This window comes from Adiantum capillus-veneris, chromosome 20 (assembly GCF_014529385.1).
Source record: "Adiantum capillus-veneris isolate H3 chromosome 20, ASM1452938v2, whole genome shotgun sequence".
Lineage (NCBI taxonomy): Eukaryota > Viridiplantae > Streptophyta > Polypodiopsida > Polypodiales > Pteridaceae > Adiantum > Adiantum capillus-veneris.
In genome coordinates this window covers 152,403,244-152,421,910 of record NC_140950.1, presented here as the reverse complement: position 1 = coordinate 152,421,910, position 18,667 = coordinate 152,403,244, and the positions used below count along the sequence as shown (strand labels likewise).

Sequence of the window (18,667 nt, the reverse complement as noted above, 5' to 3'; positions counted from 1 at the left end):
GGGGCGAGTGGGTATGGGCAAAGACTGTAACAATCCCTGTGCTTTATGCCTGTCAAACTTGACCTTCTAGCATACCAAGCAACTGTGCACAAACTCGTCCACATCCCTTGAGTCTTGGCCAAAAGAAGTATCTCTCTACCCCTTTCATGGTGGTAGCAATGCTGCGGTGACCCGTAAAAGGTGGACAGTGGCATTCAATCATAACCTTTTCCCTCAACGGCTGTGTAACGCACAACATGGTTTTCCTCATCAAGTAGCCATCCCGAATGGAATATCCCGCTACTATCTCCCCATATCGTATCCGTGTGAAAACGTTTGCAAAATCTGTATCTGTGGCATACTAGTCGACCATATCCTCGAAGCTCCTATGATGTATTGCGGAAATAGCCAGAACCAATGGCTTCCGAGACAAAGCATCTGCCACCAAATTCTCCTGTTCCTGAACATGGACAATCTGGAAGTGAAATTGTGACAAGATGTTCGCCCACCGCATCTGCTTTTCTGATAGCTGCTTCTGTGACAAGAAGTAGTGTAAACTTTGATGGTTTGGAAAGACAATAAAATCCGTTCCGAGAAGGTAGTGCCACAACCGAGTAAGACCATGGATAACCGCCAAAAGCTCTTTCTCATAAATCTCTGCTGTCAATTCCGGCCTTGAGAAAAATCGGCTCTTGTAAGCAATGACATGGCCTTCTTGTATTAAGACCGCACTGAGACTACGACCACAAGCATCACAATATACTTCAAATGACTTCTGCAAATCCGGCAAAGTCAAAACTAGTCCCGTAGTCAATTTCTCTTTCAATGTCTGAAAGGCAGTCACCTTTGTGAGTCCCCACGAGAAAGGGACTCCTTTCTGTGTCAAGATATGTAAAGGGGAAGCAACCCGTGCAAACTTCCTAATGAACAACATATAGTATGAACACAATCCCAAGAAGCTTCTAACTTCATGGACATTCTTCAAATCGGGCAAGTCACGGATAGTCACTATCTTGGCCGGATCCATGTGCACTCCTACTGCCGAGACAATGTGTCCCAAATAGTGTATGTCTGGTAGGAAAAATTCACTTTTCTTTGCATTAATTACTAACTTGTGATCTCGTAATGCCTGAAAGACTTGAAGCAGATGTTTTCTATGTTCTGTCTCATCCTTGGAGAAAACAATGATGTCGTCAAAGAAAGTGCCAACAAATAGTCTATACTCTCGAAAAATCATGTCCATCATTCGGTGAAATGTCGCAAAGCATTGGTTAAGCCAAAAGGCATCACACCAAAAACTCAAATAACCCAAAAGTCGTCCGAAAGGTTGTTTGTAAACGTTACCCGGCGCGATTCGGATATGATGATATCCACTTTTCAAGTCAGTCCTGCTAAATCACGAGGATCCCTGAAGCTGGTCAAGTATATCATTGATTCTAGGAATCGGAAATCTGTTCTTGATGGTGATTTTGTTGAGAGCTCTATAATCGATGCACATTCTCCAAGATCCGTCTTTCTTCAAAACCAACAACACAGGAGAGCAGTACGGTGAAGTACTAGGTTGGACAAGACCCTTTTCCAAGAGGTCTTTCACTTGGTTCATAATCTCTTCGTTCTGGGCTCTGCTCACACGATAAGGTGGCCAGTTCAGTGGTGTGCTTCCAGGTATCAGATCAATGGTATGATCTTCAGGACGAGGGGGTGATAACTCACCTGGCAGGCCCTCTGAGAAGCAATCGGCATGAGAGGAGAGAAAGTCTCGGCGTTCTTTATCAAGGTCAGACATATTTGTCCTATCCTCATTAATCAACTCTTTCGAAAAGATCGAGTAAACAAACAGACTGGATTTCATGAATTTTGAAATGGCCGAAGCCGATACAATAGGGAGAGACTCGCCCTTAAGTTTTACATTGAGTACAATGTTTCTGCCTCTCTCTGTGGTCAATGTCGCTTTCCTTGCGCGATAGTCGACCACGGCGTTGTTCTTGTGGTACCAGGAAATTCCCAAGAGGACATCACAACCTTGCAAAGGCATTATGTGAAAGTCCTCATGCCCCAAATACCCCTGATAATGCAACCGAAATTTGCCAATGACAGGTGTAATGGCTACGTCCTTGCTGGGTGCGGCTAGAACTGCCTCTGCAAGTGGTCCCATCTGACCGGGAGTGATCTCGAGCTGCGCCGCCAATTCCGTTGAAATGAAGTTGGCCTTGGCTCCTCCATCGAAGAAGATCAGGGCTTCTTGGTCTTTCACTTTGTCCCAAGCTCGGCAAAGTTCTGTACTCTCGTCCATCGTGCTGGGTTCAGTATCTACGCTATCTAGAACCAATCCTGTTTTCATCTTGCCTTTTCTTCCACGGTCCTCAGCTGCTCTCAAACTCTTAGGCCTTTCGTCGTCCTTGTTGTTCTATTCTTTCTGTGTCTTTTTAGGGTACGTCGTGGAGATATGCCCAGTTTCCTCGCATCCAAAGCACTTTGTTGGGTTAAAGGCCCAAATGGCCCCCTTTTAATGTATATTTTAAAGGTACTAACCTTTGGCCAAGTTCACATTGAACTTGGCCACTAACTTATTAAATTGGTCCTTATACAAATAATAAAGGGATAGTGAGTTTTTAACAACTCACTCACTGATCCCCTTGAAAGAAAACGAGCGTCCTCTCTCTGCTCTATCGTTCTGCTAGCGCTTCCTCTTCTGCTAGCCTTCGCCACCCCTCTCTGCACATACACTGCACTTCCTCGCATGCTCTATCACTTGCACACACCGCTGCGCGCTCATCAACTGGTATCAGAGCCCGATTAGGGTTTGCCCCCAAACCTGCAAACGCTGAATTTCAGCCAAGAAGGTCAACTTTCACGCGAGATTTTGCAATTTCGTCGCCAGAGGACTCGTTCTCGAACACTAGAGAGGTCCTGGCAACCCAAATTGACCCAAAACAGGTTGAAATTAGGTCAAAAACAGCAAAATACAGGTTTTGCAAATGATGTATTAAGGTGTGGGAATACTTTTGCTAAGTCCTCGCTACCCGAAAACACTGAAATGGCCGAAAAACAAGCCCTAAAACAGGTGTTTTAAGCAAATTTCAGATTTACGCAGGTTTTTGCAAGTGTTTTTATGGTGCGATTACATTGGGGAAAGTGCAAATTGATGCAATCTACGCACGTTTGACAAATTTTGTCTATGTATGACCATTTGTGGCTCAATTTCATGCAATTTTGATCCTACAAATTGGGGCTTTTGCGCTTACATGCTTCTAAAGGTTGTGTATTAGCCTTATGTATGTCTTCTAAGGCTAAAAACAACTAAATTTGTTGTTTTCGAGCACAAATTCGCTCGCTGAAATTTCCTGCGCATAAATTTCAGAAATTGAATTTTGTGCCCAAATCGACCTATTTTGCCCCAAATTGCTCCTGTGACCATTTGGAGCTGTAGTGCACATCTCTGTGAGGCTATACTCCGATTTTTGCGCATTTTGCCCAAAAATTCAGCGTATTATCTCTCTTATTTCATGCAACTATGGCCTCATCTTCTTCGGATGTCAAGAACCTCTTCGAGATTAGGAGGTTCGATGGAACAGGTTTTGATCTTTGGAAAGATAGGATTCAGGGAATCCTATTTCTTAAGGATTGCGAAGGGGCACTTGAACAGGTGAAGCCACAGAATACGACGGATGAAGCATGGGTTAGCATGAACAGGAAAGCCGTTACATACATTAAAATGGCCATGACCGATGAGACCGTCATTGATGTGAAAGGTCTCACGACAGCTTTTGATGTGTGGGAGAAGTTAAAGGGAATGTATGAAAATACAACGCGTGTCAACCAGGTGCACTTGATGTGAAAACTTGTTGGCATGCAACTAGATGAGTCTAAGAGCGCTGCAGAGCACTTGTCGTTGTTCGCAGGTACTTTGTCGCAGTTACAGGATTCAGGCTTGCCCCCTTTTGATGATAAGCTGAAAGCTATCTTCTTGCTTATGACCTTACCTGAGTCATGGGAAACTTTGGTGGTTTCGTTGTCCAATAACCCCAATTTGACCTTTGATGGTGTTAGGGGTTCTATCTTGAATGAAGAAATCAGGAGGAAAGCAAGTGGAGAGGGAGGCGGCTCTGCCAACATGGTTAGAGTCAGGACAGAAAAGAAGAATGCTTATGCACAAAGGAGTAAGAGTAAGAGTAAAGAAAGGGGAAATGCAAGCAAAGGCAAGGGTGATGTGACTTGCTATCAATGTGGTAGGAAAGGTCACAAGAAACCTACTATAAAGCTGAGTTAGAAAGGAAAAAGAATGGCGGAGACAAAAAGAAAGAGAAGAAGGAAGTCAAGGCTGATGCACAGGATAGCTCAAAGGACAAAGAGAAGGCCAATGTGGCTTCTAGTGTCGTGATTGAGGAGCTGTCAGATGTAGAGGACATCTTGTGTGCCACTTTGTCAGACGATGATGCTTATGACTTTGATGCCTCTCTAAATGTTCATTCACAAGACGTGCAGATCACCAAGAGTGATCTTATTGATGCTCTGTTGACTGTCAATGATGCATTGTCCCAGACTTGAATTGTTGATTCCGGTGCTTCATTTCATGTGACTCCTATCAAGGAGTGTTTCTCTACTTTTGATGCAGGCAAGCGTGGCCATCTATACCTTGGAAACAATCATGCATGTTCCATTGAGGGTATTGGTACTGTGCATCTCTCCATAGATGGCACAAATGAGCTTGTCTTGCATGATGTTAGATATGTGCCCGGAATCAATAAGTGTCTGCTTTCCGTTGGTCATATGGATATGCATGGTTACAGCATCTTGTTTGAGAGAGGGTCATGGAAAATGATTAAAGGCTCAAGGCTGATTGTAAAGGGCACAAGGAAAGGGGCACTTTACTGCATGCATGGAAAGGCCGTGTTGGGCAAGTTTATTGCAATGGCTGAAATTAACTCTCACATGGAGTTGTGGCACAAGAGGCTTGGCCATATGAGCCAATGTAACAGGCTTGGACACTCCAAGTCAAGAATCAACCGCGACAGCACAAAATAACCACTTCAAAACAATTCATAGATCACAATAGATTTGCACTGGCCCGGCGGAGTTCCGTGCCTAGAGATATTGGCCCCAAAGACTGGCGCCCCTTTCGGTATTTCTTTTTATATTAATCAGATCAAAGTACAAGAGAGTGGCTAGGGTTTCACTCTCAGATTTTGTGTCCAGATGCTCTGAGAAGTGAAGCCCTCACCACGTATTTAAAGGTACAAGGGATGCCCAAAAGCAGAGCCCCAAAAGCTTTTAAAATAAAAAGCATCAGTTCTCTCTCTCTCTCTCTCTCTCTCTCTCTCTCTCTCTCTCTCTCTCTCTCTCTCTCTCTCTCTCTCTCTCTCTCATGGCGTGGAGTCCAAAAAGCAACGCCCAAAAGCTGTCAGTGCAATTTGCGGCGCAAATTCCGGAAATCCGCAGCGCTCGTGCTGCTAGGTGGCACCCCGGAAGAAATTAGGGTTTGCTGTCAAAAATTAGGGTTTCACAGAAATTAGGGTTTTTGGCAGATTTTAGGGTTTGCAGGGATTTTAGGGTTTCAGCCTGAGATTAGGGTTCAGCTGCCCGTAGCCACGTCATCACTTTGTGACATACCCGCCTCTTGAAAGCATTGTAATCGACCGCGATTACGCCTGCAAAACCGACAAAAGCCATAAACCGTCTTAGCAGACACTGACTGTAAGTACCTACGTACTAGGAACACACATCTAGCACATGTACCAAAACGACAGTCACATCACACGATGTCACAGGACATCACCAGACATCACAGGACATCACATGTCATTCAACATTCATTCGGATCTTAGACCATGATTTATCGGCAATGTAGCTAGCAATCACATCTAGGTCCAATCGGGACCTCATTGATGTCCAATTGACTAACCCCTATTGCAACCATGTCTATTCGAGATCAATCAGATCAAAATGCTGCAGTCATTTCGTCTATCAGTTCCTACACTCACAAGAAGTCAAGAACAAATTAGTATCATTATCAGGAATTCCATTTCATAAAGTCATACAACAGAATACTGTCAGCTCTCAGTATCCCTGAAGCTCAAAGAGACATCAGTGACTCTAGTGTCTAAATCAAGGCATCTGTTGACAAAGGAGTGGAGTGACTCCCCTCTTGTGCATCCCACTGCACCAGATCTCCGGCCAAGCTGAATTCTGGGTTCCATTTGGAGTAGACTATGCTAAACCAAAAGCATTGAGGTAAAGTTTCACAATCTGAGGAGTATCTGCTAGGTCCTCCTCCTCCATCCACTTTGCATCAAGTGCAGGATAATTCTTGAACTTAACCAAGAACCGCCTTCGGACTTTACCCTTATTCTTCGTATCCTTATGTGCCAAAATTTGTTCAGGAACAAGGATCTCCTCCTTTTCTTCCACTTCGGGTTGCTCGTCAGGCTCCCCATCATCAGGCACATCACCTTTAAAACGTTTCAAGAGACTCACATGAAATGCATTGTGAATCCTCCAAGTATCTGGCAGTTTCAATCGGAAGGAGACATCATTTATCTTTTCAGTAATCTGGAAAGGGCCGTAGTATCGCATACTAAGCTTTGGAAAAAGCCTCTCCTTTCCCTTTTTCTTTCGTAGGCGTGCCTTCTCAAAACGTAAGAGCACCCAATCATCCTCCTTCAATTTCATGTCACGTCGATGGCGATATGTTGCCTTTTTTTGTCATTCTTGAGACTTCTGCAAAGTCTCGCGAACCTTGGCAAAAGCCATATCCAGATCTCGCGTATATTCATCCGCTTCAAAGATCTTATCTTTCGTGCTCAGGAAGGGTGGAAACCTTCGCAGCACCGTCAACAATCTCAAATGGCGCATTCCCCATCGAAGAGTGTATCGTGTTATTGTAGGCAAATTCCACCAAAGGTAAATATCTTTCCCATTGAGTTTTCTGATCTGAGATATAAGACTTCAATAAATCTAGAACCACTAAATTGCCCGTCAGTCTGCGGGTGGAACGATGACGAGAACTGCAACCGCGTGCCAATGTTCTCCCAAATTGCCTTCCAAAACAAACTCGTAAATCTCGGGTCTCTGTCGGAGACAATCGTCTCAGGCATGCCATGTAATCTGAAAATCTGGGCCACAAACAGTCTCGCTAAGTGATCCGGCTTGACTGTTTTCTTCACTGAAATGAAATGAGCCTGTTTGCTAAATCTGTCAATAACAGTCCAGATACCATCGTGACCACTCTGTGTTCTCGGGAGATCGAAAATGAAATCCATCGCTATACTTTCCCAGGGGCGGGTGGGTATGGGTAAAGGCTGTAACAATCCCTGTGTCTTATGCCTGTCAAACTTGACCTTCTGGCATACCAAGCAACGGCGCACAAACTCTTCCATATCTTTCTTGAGTCTCGGCCAAAAGAAGTATCTCTCTACCCCTTTCATGGTGGTAGCAATGCCGCGGTGACCCGTAAAAGGTGGACAGTGGCATTCAGTCATAACCTTTTCCCTCAACGGCTGTGTAACGCACAACATAGTCTTTTTCATCAAGTAGCCTTCCCGAAGGGAGTATCCAGCTACTGTCTTCCCATCCCGTATCCGTGTGAAAATATCTGCAAAATCTGTATCTGTGGCATACTGATCGACCATATCCTCGAAGCTCCTGTGATGTATCACGGAAATAGCCAGAACCAACGGTTTCCGAGACAAAGCATCTGCCACCACATTCTTCTGTCCCTGCACATGGACAATCTGGAAGTGGAACTGTGACAAGATGTTCGCCCACCGCATCTGCTTTTCCGAAAGCCGATCCTGTGACAAGAAGTAGCGCAAACTCTGATGGTCTGTAAAGACAGTAAAATCCGCTCCGAGTAGGTAATGCCGCCACTGAGTAAGAGCATGGATAACCGCCAAAAGCTCTTTCTCATAGATCTGTGCTGTCATCTCCGGCCTAGAGAACAAACGGCTCTCGTAAGCTATGACATGGCCTCCGCGATTTTCGAAAATTAGGGTTTCTGGCAGAAATTAGGGTTTGCAGGAATCTGAGGGTTTCTGGCAGAAATTAGGGTTTCTGCTGTCAGCCACGTCATCACTTTGTGACAACTGCTTTATTATGTCGGCCAATCTTGTGGATGAGACATGCATGGAAGGTGTGTGCAGGCTTATGATTGATGACAAATTTGTGAAGATGAAGACATCCAAGACCGCTAAGGCTATTGAGGTCTCGAACATTGTGTTTAATGCATCCTTTTGGCAAGAGGCTAGGCTGATTTTGAAAATTTGTGCTTTTATTTTGAAAATTTGCAGTGGTGGTAGTGGAGAGGACTCCTTGATGCCCATGGAAAGTGAAGAGGACTTCTTGATGCCGATGGAATCCATGTGTCCTATTAAATGTAGAGGCTGCTTCAAACTCTGGCCATTTTTCAAACCCAGTATAACTAATGAGCGGATGGTATTACTTCGAGTAATGAGCTGATGTTACCATTATGAATAATAGCTGATGATGTGCCCTCATTAGGAGTAATTATCTTTCATACGATTTGATCTTCAGTACGTAATCAAGGAGTCATCCAAACACCACTGGCTATGTATGCGTTGTCATTTGTGGTAGGCCAAAGTTTGTAATAATACTGTCTTGGGGGTTTTTGTGGATACTTGGTTTAAGTTCTAAATTCTGTGTTAATTCTGTGGTTTTGAGGGAATTGAGTACCCTTGTTTCATTTCTGTATTCTCTTCTTTTAGGAGGGGAAGGTTAGGCACATGAAGCACTTAATCTTATTTCAATTATCCACCCAGTAAGAATGGTATATTTCAATAAAATCTCTGGTGAATGAAATGCTGATGGCTTGTGCTCTAGCTCTTGGTGAATATTTAGTTATTTAATGATGTTTGCTGTGCTCTGTCAGTAAAATGTGCCATAAGTTTTTAACTTTTTTTCTTCGACTTTGTAACCTGCTTTCAAGTGGGCACTCAGCTTCCTCACATTTCCTTGGTGCAGGTTATGAAAGTCAATATGGAAGCATGTTTGGAAGCAGGTTCAGCCTTACTGATGGATCTGGGGTTTTTCTTTCTTCATTGGCTTTGACGATTATTGTATCAGCTATTGCCATAGTAGGCATTGTTCTTGTGGCAGTGATCATTACCCTAGCTGTATTGTTATCTTCTTGCGATAGTCGCTCTACCATGACCTTGCAAAAGCAACTTGATTCTGGTTTTTGCACCAGCTTCCGCTTGAATGTAGAGCTTAATAATGTTCAAGATCGGGTGGTTCCTTTGCTATGTGAAGATTATATGCTTGATTATGTTCATGGAGGGCAGTATTTAAAAGACATAGAGGTTTCTGTTGGTTCAGCTTCAAGATACTTGAAGACCCTGAGTGTGCAACATCATGAGAAAAAAGCAGTAGTTTTGGATGTTGACGAAACGGCCCTATCCAACGCCTTTTACTACACTCACAGGTATGCTGTTACTTTCTCTCTACACATTTTTGGGTAACATTGGAAGGGTAATGCCACATGCGGTTCAGCTATGTTGAAGAAGATAGAGCATACATGTGGATGTTTCTTTTAAATCTTTGGCCGATTTGGTTAACCTTGCTGTAAAGGGCCGAGGCCCATTGAATTTTTGCAGTCTCTTGTCCTTATATCTGAATGACTTTAAATTGAGTCTCTATTAAAAGTAGATGAATTTCTTTGAGTGAGCTTCTTTCATCTATTTTTCCCCTCTCTTTTGTTAAAGTTATTTACAGATGGTGTAAAATTTATTTGTCTTTTACTCAGTTGGGTATCTTCTTGCTGTGTTAGATGTATGTGGTTCTCTTGATTGTGTGGTTTGGGCAATTGTTTTGGCCTTTAATGTTAAAGTTCGAAAAGCAGGACAAAGAGCATCAATATTCATGTGGCCAAACCGAAAATGTCAAAGATCATGTGTTGGAGAGCTTATAGCTGAGGAGAGAGCCTGAAGCTTGTAGAGACCATGCTCCACCGTGCCCCCTTTGACCTCCTTACCGGAGTCACTATCCTGAATGGCAATTGAGTCCATTGTTAAGACCACCTCTATGCCTAACTTGCACACCTTGTGCACTAACATAAGATGGATTTGGAACATAAAATACCTTGAAGGAATGCATCCCACTTGTGATGTATGGGATCCAACTCCATAGTGCCATCGTGGTGAATAGGTAGCACCGATTTGTTGCCAACAAAGACAAAAGGGGTTAGGATTAAAATCCTAACCCTACCAACTTACAAATCATTGGCTAGGGGCCTTAACCCTAAAATAAGGACCATATGCTTTTAGAAATAATGCTTTTTGTGTGAGATGCTTTTGGATAGGCCAAAGGCCTTTGAATATGTTGTGTGGGCTCTCTCTCTGGCATTCTACCACGTGGAGAAGCATAGCAGAGTTTCCAGAGCTTGTACTTTGTGGAAATCATATAGAGAAATACCGAAAGGGGCACAAGGGTTTGGGTCCAGTGCCTTTTGGGATTGAAATTCCGGCACTTCGTGTCTCTCAAGTGGACTCTCTCTCTCTCTCTCTCTCTCTCTCTCTCTCTCTCTCTCTCTCTCTCTCTCTCTCTCTCTCTCTCTCAGAGGTCATTTTGGCCTTTTGACATTTCATTTCATTTCAGTTCTCTCTCTCTCTCTCTCTCTCTCTCTCTCTCTCTCTCTCTCTCTCTTTCAGTTCAGTTGTTTTGAAGTGCTTAAAAGTCTGTTCAAGTTTGTTCTTTCAATTGGCACTTGGTGCCGTCCCGTTACAATAATCCCAATATTAAGTAAAAATTGTTAGCATGCCACAAGCAATCAATGCTTATGCTCCATGCCATGCATAAACATTGATTGCCTGTGGCATGCTAACAATTTGAAGTGCTTAAAGTCTATTCAAGTTTGTTCTTTTAATTGGCACGTGGTGCCGTCCCGTTACAATAACTCCAGTATTAAGTGGTTAGCATGCCACAAGCAATCAATGCTTATGCTCCAGGCCATGCATAAGCATTGATTGCTTGTGGCATGCTAACAATTTAAAGTGCTTAAAATCTGTTCAAGTTTGTTCTTTCAGTTGGCACGTGGTGCTGTCCCGTTACAATAACTCCAATATTAAGTTAACATGCCACATGCAATCAATGCTTATGTTCTATCCCGTGCATTACACTTTGCAATGCAAAGATGCAATAAAATCTCTAGTGTTCAAATGCGGTGTGTGAATACATTGAAATTAAGCTAGCTACAGACACCTTGGTTGCGTCTAGGTGTCACGTGCACATGGCTCTGTGTGCCACATGAACATGCTTCATCGACTTCCAGAGCCAGTTTTCCCCTTCTTCCTAGATAGGAGTGTCTAGAAGCCTAGGAGGATTAGTATCGACAATTTTGTGAGCCTGTTCGCAGGACCTGCATGTCTGGATGAGTCCATTAGATTAGGTGTTCCAGTTTTGGAACCCTCTTGCATAAATAGTTTGTACACCCGTTTTGATAGATGTTATTACACTATGGTGGGCATCTGGCATGAGGAGCATTAATTCTAGGTTAGAGAAATCCAACGAGCCATTCCTTGCGTCGATCCGATTCTTGTAGGGATGGTGAGATGTGTGACAATTTCACGCGGTTCAGATACCCCTGCTCTCTACCCAGGCCTAATAAAATTCATAAGGCCTAACCCTCACCTATATAAGAGACCTTCAGCCGAGTGTTTTCAATCAAATAGAGGAAGCGCTAGTAGGAGAAGCCAGCCTCAGCCCTAGCGTTTTGCAGATTTTCGGTGACCGGGCATTTTGTAGATTCCCAACGTTTTTTGCAAGAAGGCCAGCGATCTCCTCTCCTAGCCCTAGCGTTACCTTTTCCACAGCAGATCAGCCAGCGTTTTCCATTTTCAGCCCTTTTCGTCGCGGAGAAGTGCTGGATCGGCAAGTGCTCGCTTATCCAGATGCAGTCCGGTACTTCAACAGCCCATTTAGCCTCCCCTCGGCCATTCCCTCACCGGCATTGAGTGCTCCACTGCTGCCCATCATTGCCTTCATTGAGATCTGCGTTTTCAGCCCTGCTTTACGCAAGAGATTTGCTGCGTTTTTCACTGCAGATTTGCGTTTTTGGAGCCAGAATTCAACCCTTCATTCCTCTCACATTGAGAGCGCAAATCAGCCCCATATCTACCCCGTGTTGGCCATCCGCAATCCCACATCGAGAAGGATCCAAAGGTGCATCAAATCAGTCCCGGAGTTGCCTCTTCTTGAGGAGTTACCGCGGCGATAGTTGTCAGTTAAGTCTTCATTGAGGTATTGCATTGTGTGTACTTTCCCATTTACGCAATCCAAAGCAAATACCACATCGCCAACGGTGTGGGGGGCCCTTGAGAGGGTTGGTTGGGACCCCATTGGGTGTCGCTCTTCTCTCCTCTTTTTCTCTCTACACATCTCTATTGCACTCTTTTAGCCCCTCTCTTTAGGGGAAGGTAAAAGGAACCATCATTGAAGCTAAAAGAAATCACTAACGCAAGGAAAGAAGTTAAAGGTTTGTGGAAGTGTAAAACCTAGATCGTGGCTATTCCCTATTGTAAGCCATATCTCCATTAGTGCACAAAGGAAACTGATCTGGTAAAATGGATGATGGAAGCTCGCTGCTGCTAGCGCTCACCCCCCTGCCATCGCATCCTCTCCCTCCCTGTAGCTCGCGAGGCCCTGCTCCACCCCCTGCGCGCTGCCCACTGCCCTTGTTCCTGCTTCTGCACACCCATGTTGCCCCAGCCCGCCCACACCCCCCCTGCTCGCGCTTGTTGCCCCTACACCCCCCCCCGCCCCCAATTTGCCTGCCCTCGCGTCCCTTTCGCCATCGCTGCACCTGCCCGCCCCTTGGCCTCAGCCATCCGACTCACCCCCCCGGCTCCTGTGCTCTTTTTGCCTTCTGCCTGCCTGTAGGTTGTTTTTTCAGCTTGCTGGTATACGCCTCGACATCAACGCCCCTATCTTTTCAGTAGCAGACACAGAATGGCGGCCTCTGCTCCACCTCAAAGGGACTCCACAGAAGCCCCCTCGCCCGACACCGCGGAGCCGACCCTTCGACTTGCTCTTTCGCCAGAAGAACAAGCGAGCTTGATGGCCGAAGTGGAGCGCTTGCAGGCCACTTCGGTTATTTGTAAAACCATTGGCACTCGGCCCAGTTGGTGCGAAGTTTGGGATTTACTGCAGGCCCGTCTTCTCTTCGATGTGGGCAAGACTACAAATGTCCATATCCTCGGGAGAGGGTACTACCAGGTCAAGTTCGAGTCTGCAGATATGGCGACCAAAGTGATTTCGATGAGCCCGCTTGGCATCAGAGCAGCTCGAGCTTACTTCCGACGTTGGCATCATGGTTTCGACCCTACTACAGATGTGCTTGAGGAGGAGGCAGACTTGCCGATTTCGGTTTGCTTTCCAGGCCTGAGGCGAGAGTGCCATCCCCTCCTACCCAGGATTAGTTCCATGTTCGGGACAGTTTTGGAGTCTCCACGCATGACAGCTTCAGTTGTGGCCAAGGCTGCAGGTCTACCTAATGTGCGGGTTCTTGTTCGTGACACACTCCCTCCCCAAGGTGGTACTGCTGCCTAGGGTGAGTGGGGGATGGATTAGACAGAGTGTGGAGAATTCGGGTCTCCCGAACCAGTGTTTCATTTGCAGACAGATGGGCCATATGGCAAAGCCTTGTCCTCGCAGGAGACCTCGACCCACAACGCATGTGCAACCGCCCAAGGCTGAGCATGCCAAGCAGCGAGGTACACAGGATACACAGGTTGGTACTTCGACAGAGACTAGTGACCAGCCAGCTGATGGTTGGCAGCAGGTGCCTGGCCGCCGCCGTCAAGGGAGAGCTCACCCCACTGCTCCTCCTAGTGGCCGACCGGCTGTAGCTCAGCAACATTGGGTTCCGACTGGGAACCGTTTCGACCCCCTTTGGCAGGACCTGCGTGAGGAGGCCCCGTCCACTTCTGTTCCTCCACCACCGCCTCCTCCTCCCTCAGCCGCCGCCGCCCCGCCTCCTTCCCCCCCCTACCTCCACCTTCGCCCCCCCCCCCCCCCCCCCCCCCTCCCCTCTCCGCGAGGTTCGGGAGTCCTACTGCGGGTGCTAACTGCTGAAAACTGAAAAAGCTGATGTTCCTTGATGTTCCGTCGCGGTGAATCTGCAAAACGTGGGGCTAATCTGCAAACCAAAAACGCTAGGGCTGAAAACTGTTCTGCTGTTGTTGGATCTCCTGCAAATGCAAAACGCTAGGCTTCTTGAACTGTCTTGCTGTTGCCGGGGCTGATTTGCTGTGCACAAAAACGCCAGGCTTCCTGTGGATGAAAACGCCAGGTCCTTGCAGATGCAAAAACGCTAGCCTTGCTGATGTGGGGGGTCTTGTTGAGAAGGTGCCTGTTGAACTTTGGTTCCTGTTGCCTCTTCTGCCAGAAAGTGCTAGCGCTAGGTTTCTATTTATACAAACTTAGCAAAATTGCCCTACCTACTTTCCAACAAAAGTCACTTAAAAATAATAAGTGAAAAATGTCAAAAATAAGGGAAATAGGTCTATCCACTGTAAAAATCCTACTGATGGGATCTGATTGGAATCTGATGATCGTGCTGTGTGCAACCAGAGGATATGCATCTAATCTAAGTGTCTGGACATGCACGGTCTGCGACAGACTCACAAAAGTTCCATATTACTTCCTATTCTAGACTGACTTGACTAAACTGAACCGTGGTCATGCTGTAGCTTGTCCACGGACACATAGGGTTGGATGTGTCAGGTGACATCCCCTCCTTTTCAAAGTGAGGTACTGGTACCGAACTGTATGGCGTGGAGGGAGATTGCCAACAGGGTCTGGAATCGTGGGAGGGACTCTTCGCCGGCCCACTCTGATGTGTTGGTCGTGCGATACTTGAACTTCATAAAGGTCTGCAACGCTTGCTTCTTTGGGCCGCGCCGAAAGCGACACAAAGCTTCTGTGGCTCCTTCCGGCTTCAATGCTTCAACTTCGTCTAGAGTCATGTTTCGTTCTTCTTCAAGAATCTCCATGGCTGAAAATTCCTGAAACCACTTCCAACACCAAAACATGAACATACCCATTCCATGTAAAGTGACTAGAAAAGCTCGTCTTCCTAAAAGACTGTGCATGCAATGTAGATGAACATAGAGACAGAATGCCAAACCGTTCATCAAACACATGCAAACAATGAGATCGAATCTTGTTTTCCTGATCTGAATCAATCAACTGTGGCAATTCACAACGGAAATGCCCATGCTTGGTGCTCATACTTGCTTGTGCTCTCTCTACAACTGTGTCGTGCCAAGGAAGAGATGGTATGTGACTTCCTTGAATGCATACTTTTCAGCTTTTCATGAGGAATCCGCATACATCCGTGCTCATCCATGAGTGAAACTTGTTCAACGTACAATATATCATGCCTAGGAAAAGGGATCACATAAAGACGCTGACTAAAATACAGGAAACGATCACGAATAAAACACTCGATCAATGCGTGTTGACTAATCATGCGAACACATAATACTTCCTATGAGGGTTCTTTGGACCTAGGCTCGAGAGCCAAGATCAGTTTTTCCTGAAGGGGCTCTTTGGACCTAGGCTCGAAAGCCAAGATCGATGCTTCGTGATTGATCAAATCTGCAACGAGGTTAGCTTCGCTAGAAAAATCATCAACTAACTCATCATCCTTGTGGACAATCACATCATCTTCATGCAAATCATCATGCTTGTGAGAAATCATATCTGGATCATCATGCAAATCATCATGCTTGTCATTGTCATTAAAATCATCATGCTCATCATCATGCAAATCATGCGTGTCATGCTTGGGAGAACAAGAGACTAAGAGAGTCTCCTTTTTTTGATTCTGTGCAAACTGCACCTGCACAATAGAAAAAAGTCGCCACAATTCTTTCATGTGTTGGTCGCCCTTCTCTTGTCTTGCTTTGTTCTCGCGATCAAATTCTGCTTATCTTACTTTGGCATCCAAGCGTGCTTGCTCGCGCTCACGCGCTATGGCTGCCATTCTGTCTTGGTACTGACGATCAATTTTTGCCATTCTTTCTGTTGTTCTTGCTTCGCATGCTAACTTCCTTTCCATCATCAGCTTGTCGAAAGCCTCCATAGGAGTTATTGCAATCCTTGTTGTAGATGGGGAAGGGGGAGGGTCGGAAAAACCTCTTGGTGGGGACAATTCTTCTTCGCCTCTCTCATGCTCATCACCTCCAAGCGAAGTATCCATTCCGCTTCGAGTGATGACCATCCACTGAAGTCGTGGGTTCTTGTTGTCTTGGGTTCCTAAGTTCACGAGGAACTTTGGTTCTTGGGGGTCTTGGTTCTTGGGGTTCTTGAGGTTCTTGAGGTTCTTCTTTCGCTTGCAATCTGTGTTAGAGAAGGATCTTCTCTTCACCCGAGGTTTGCTCTTTTCCGCGGGCTCATCCCTTGGCGGCCTTGCGCTCACACCAAGGTTGCTTTTTCCCACCTCATGTCCATTGGCCGGCCGCTAAGTGCACGGTCCGCTCTCAATGAGTGAAAAGAGGTACAAGGGGAGGCTGGACAAGCCCTTCTTTCTTTGGTTTCCTGTCACTCTTCAAAAACACAATTAGGAATCGACACGCCCAAGCGAACTTGGGTTCGTGCGACCTCAACAAACACAAAAAAAATTCTGTGGTTCTTTCCTTGAGTTATACAAAACACTGCCAAAGCTGTGATACCAATGTAAGGTGCAGCAGAAGTGAATGTTGATCTTTGCTCAAGATGAGTGCTCCGAACTGTGCTCAAGGATTCCTTTTACTTACGAAAGGGAGAGCCTTCCGTTCCTTTAGTGAGAGAGTGCAATGGACACAAACAAAGTGGATGAACACTGTGAATGGAAGTGCATGAGACTGAGAGATAGAGAGAGAAGAATACGACACCAGAATGTTGTCAAACCCTCCTCTGAAGGCCCCACTCTCTATGGTGAGAGCGGTCTACTTATGATTGCACAAATCTCTACAATGCTTGGACTTGCCGACGATGTCGACGACGACGAGAACGACAACGAGCGGGCTGAAATCTGAAAATGTTAATGGCTGAAATCTGCAAATCTTTATCTGCTGAATTCTGACTCTATGTCGGTGACGATGTCGATGGCGATGATGCGACGACGACGCGCTGAAAACGCAGATGCTGAAATCTGCGTTTTCCGGGCTGAAACTACGAACTTTGCGGGATCTGATCGTGCGGCGAGGATCTGCTGCCGCGGGAAGGTGAGATGTGCAAGGTTCAGGGGTCCTACTGCGGGTGCTAACTGCTGAAAACTGAAAAAGCTGATGTTCCTTGATGTTCCGTCGCGGTGAATCTGCAAAACGTGGGGCTAATCTGCAAACCAAAAACGCTAGGGCTGATAACTGTTCTGCTGTTGTTGGATCTCCTGCAAATGCAAAACGCTAGGCTTCTTGAACTGTCTTGCTGTTGCCGGGGCTGATTTGCTGTGCACAAAAACGCCAGGCTTCCTGTGGATGAAAACGCCAGGTCCTTGCAGATGCAAAAACGCTAGCCTTGCTGATGTGGGGGGTCTTGTTGAGAAGGTGCCTGTTGAACTTTGGTTCCTGTTGCCTCTTCTGCCAGAAAGTGCTAGCGCTAGGTTTCTATTTATACAAACTTAGCAAAATTGCCCTACCTACTTTCCAACAAAAGTCACTTAAAAATAATAAGTGAAAAATGTCAAAAATAAGGGAAATAGGTCTATCCACTGTAAAAATCCTACTGATGGGATCTGATTGGAATCTGATGATCGTGCTGTGTGCAACCAGAGGATATGCATCTAATCTAAGTGTCTGGACATGCACGGTCTGCGACAGACTCACAAAAGTTCCATATTACTTCCTATTCTAGACTGACTTGACTGAACTGAACCCTGGTCATGTTGTAGCTTGTCCACGGACACATAGGGTTGGATGTGTCACGTGACATCAGGGCTTTGAAGATTTTGCACTAATTTGCTAATCCCCAAAAAGTTTTTTTTTCTCTCTTGTGCTTTTGGTTGTGTTTATAGCCCTTTGGTGTATACTCCTCCCTCTCTGGAATAGCAGTCGTGCCATTGCGTGTAGAGCCGTGCACCTTGAGCGTCGGAAAATAGCAACCACTTGTATACTAGGTGTTGCATGCGGGATGAACCGACGAGGGGGTAGATAGTCTCCCGAATATTAGTCTGCGACCCTCCTTGAATCAAGAGCGGAAATCCTTGCATGCCTCTTTGCCCTTATCCTCAAGGTAGTCATACTGGTTAACTCGGTATAGATATTTTCTCTTCGTTGCGTACATCGGCTCATCGGAATCTGAACTCTCGGGACGAGAAGAATGCTTCCAAGATTTCCTATGGGATCTGCTCTTCTTTGCCTTCTTCTTACCTTTGTTGTTTTTCCGAGTCTTTCTCCGCTTCGTGTCTTTTCTGCTCTCATCCCAGGAGCTAGAGGAAGAGAAACTCTTAGAACTGTGAGAAGAGGACGATGATGATTGGGATCATCCTCAAAGCGAACACGCTTCTTTGGGTTACTGACGGCCTCAAAGGTAGATTTGCGTCCCAAGTAGCCGGGATAGTCTGCTGCTGGACTCTTTTTCCACGACTGCGTCTTGGTCTTTATGAGTCTGCTGACTTTTTACTCTACAGCTTTATCAAATTCATCCTTTGAGTACACTCTTTGTCTAGTTATCGCCGGTATAGGTTTCTTCTTTA

At 45.7% G+C, this 18,667-nt stretch overlaps 1 protein-coding gene across 1 annotated transcript in view; it reads left to right on the top strand.

Moving 5' to 3' along the window:
- The window catches only part of LOC147433418 (acid phosphatase 1-like), a 77,030-nt gene that overhangs the window by 16,116 nt on the left and 42,247 nt on the right, over positions 1-18,667 (top strand). Inside the window, exon 2 of the mRNA XM_086492984.1 lies at positions 8,956-9,415. Within this exon, the coding sequence (XP_086349110.1) occupies positions 8,956-9,415 (460 nt within the window). The remainder of the gene's footprint in view (positions 1-8,955; positions 9,416-18,667) is intronic.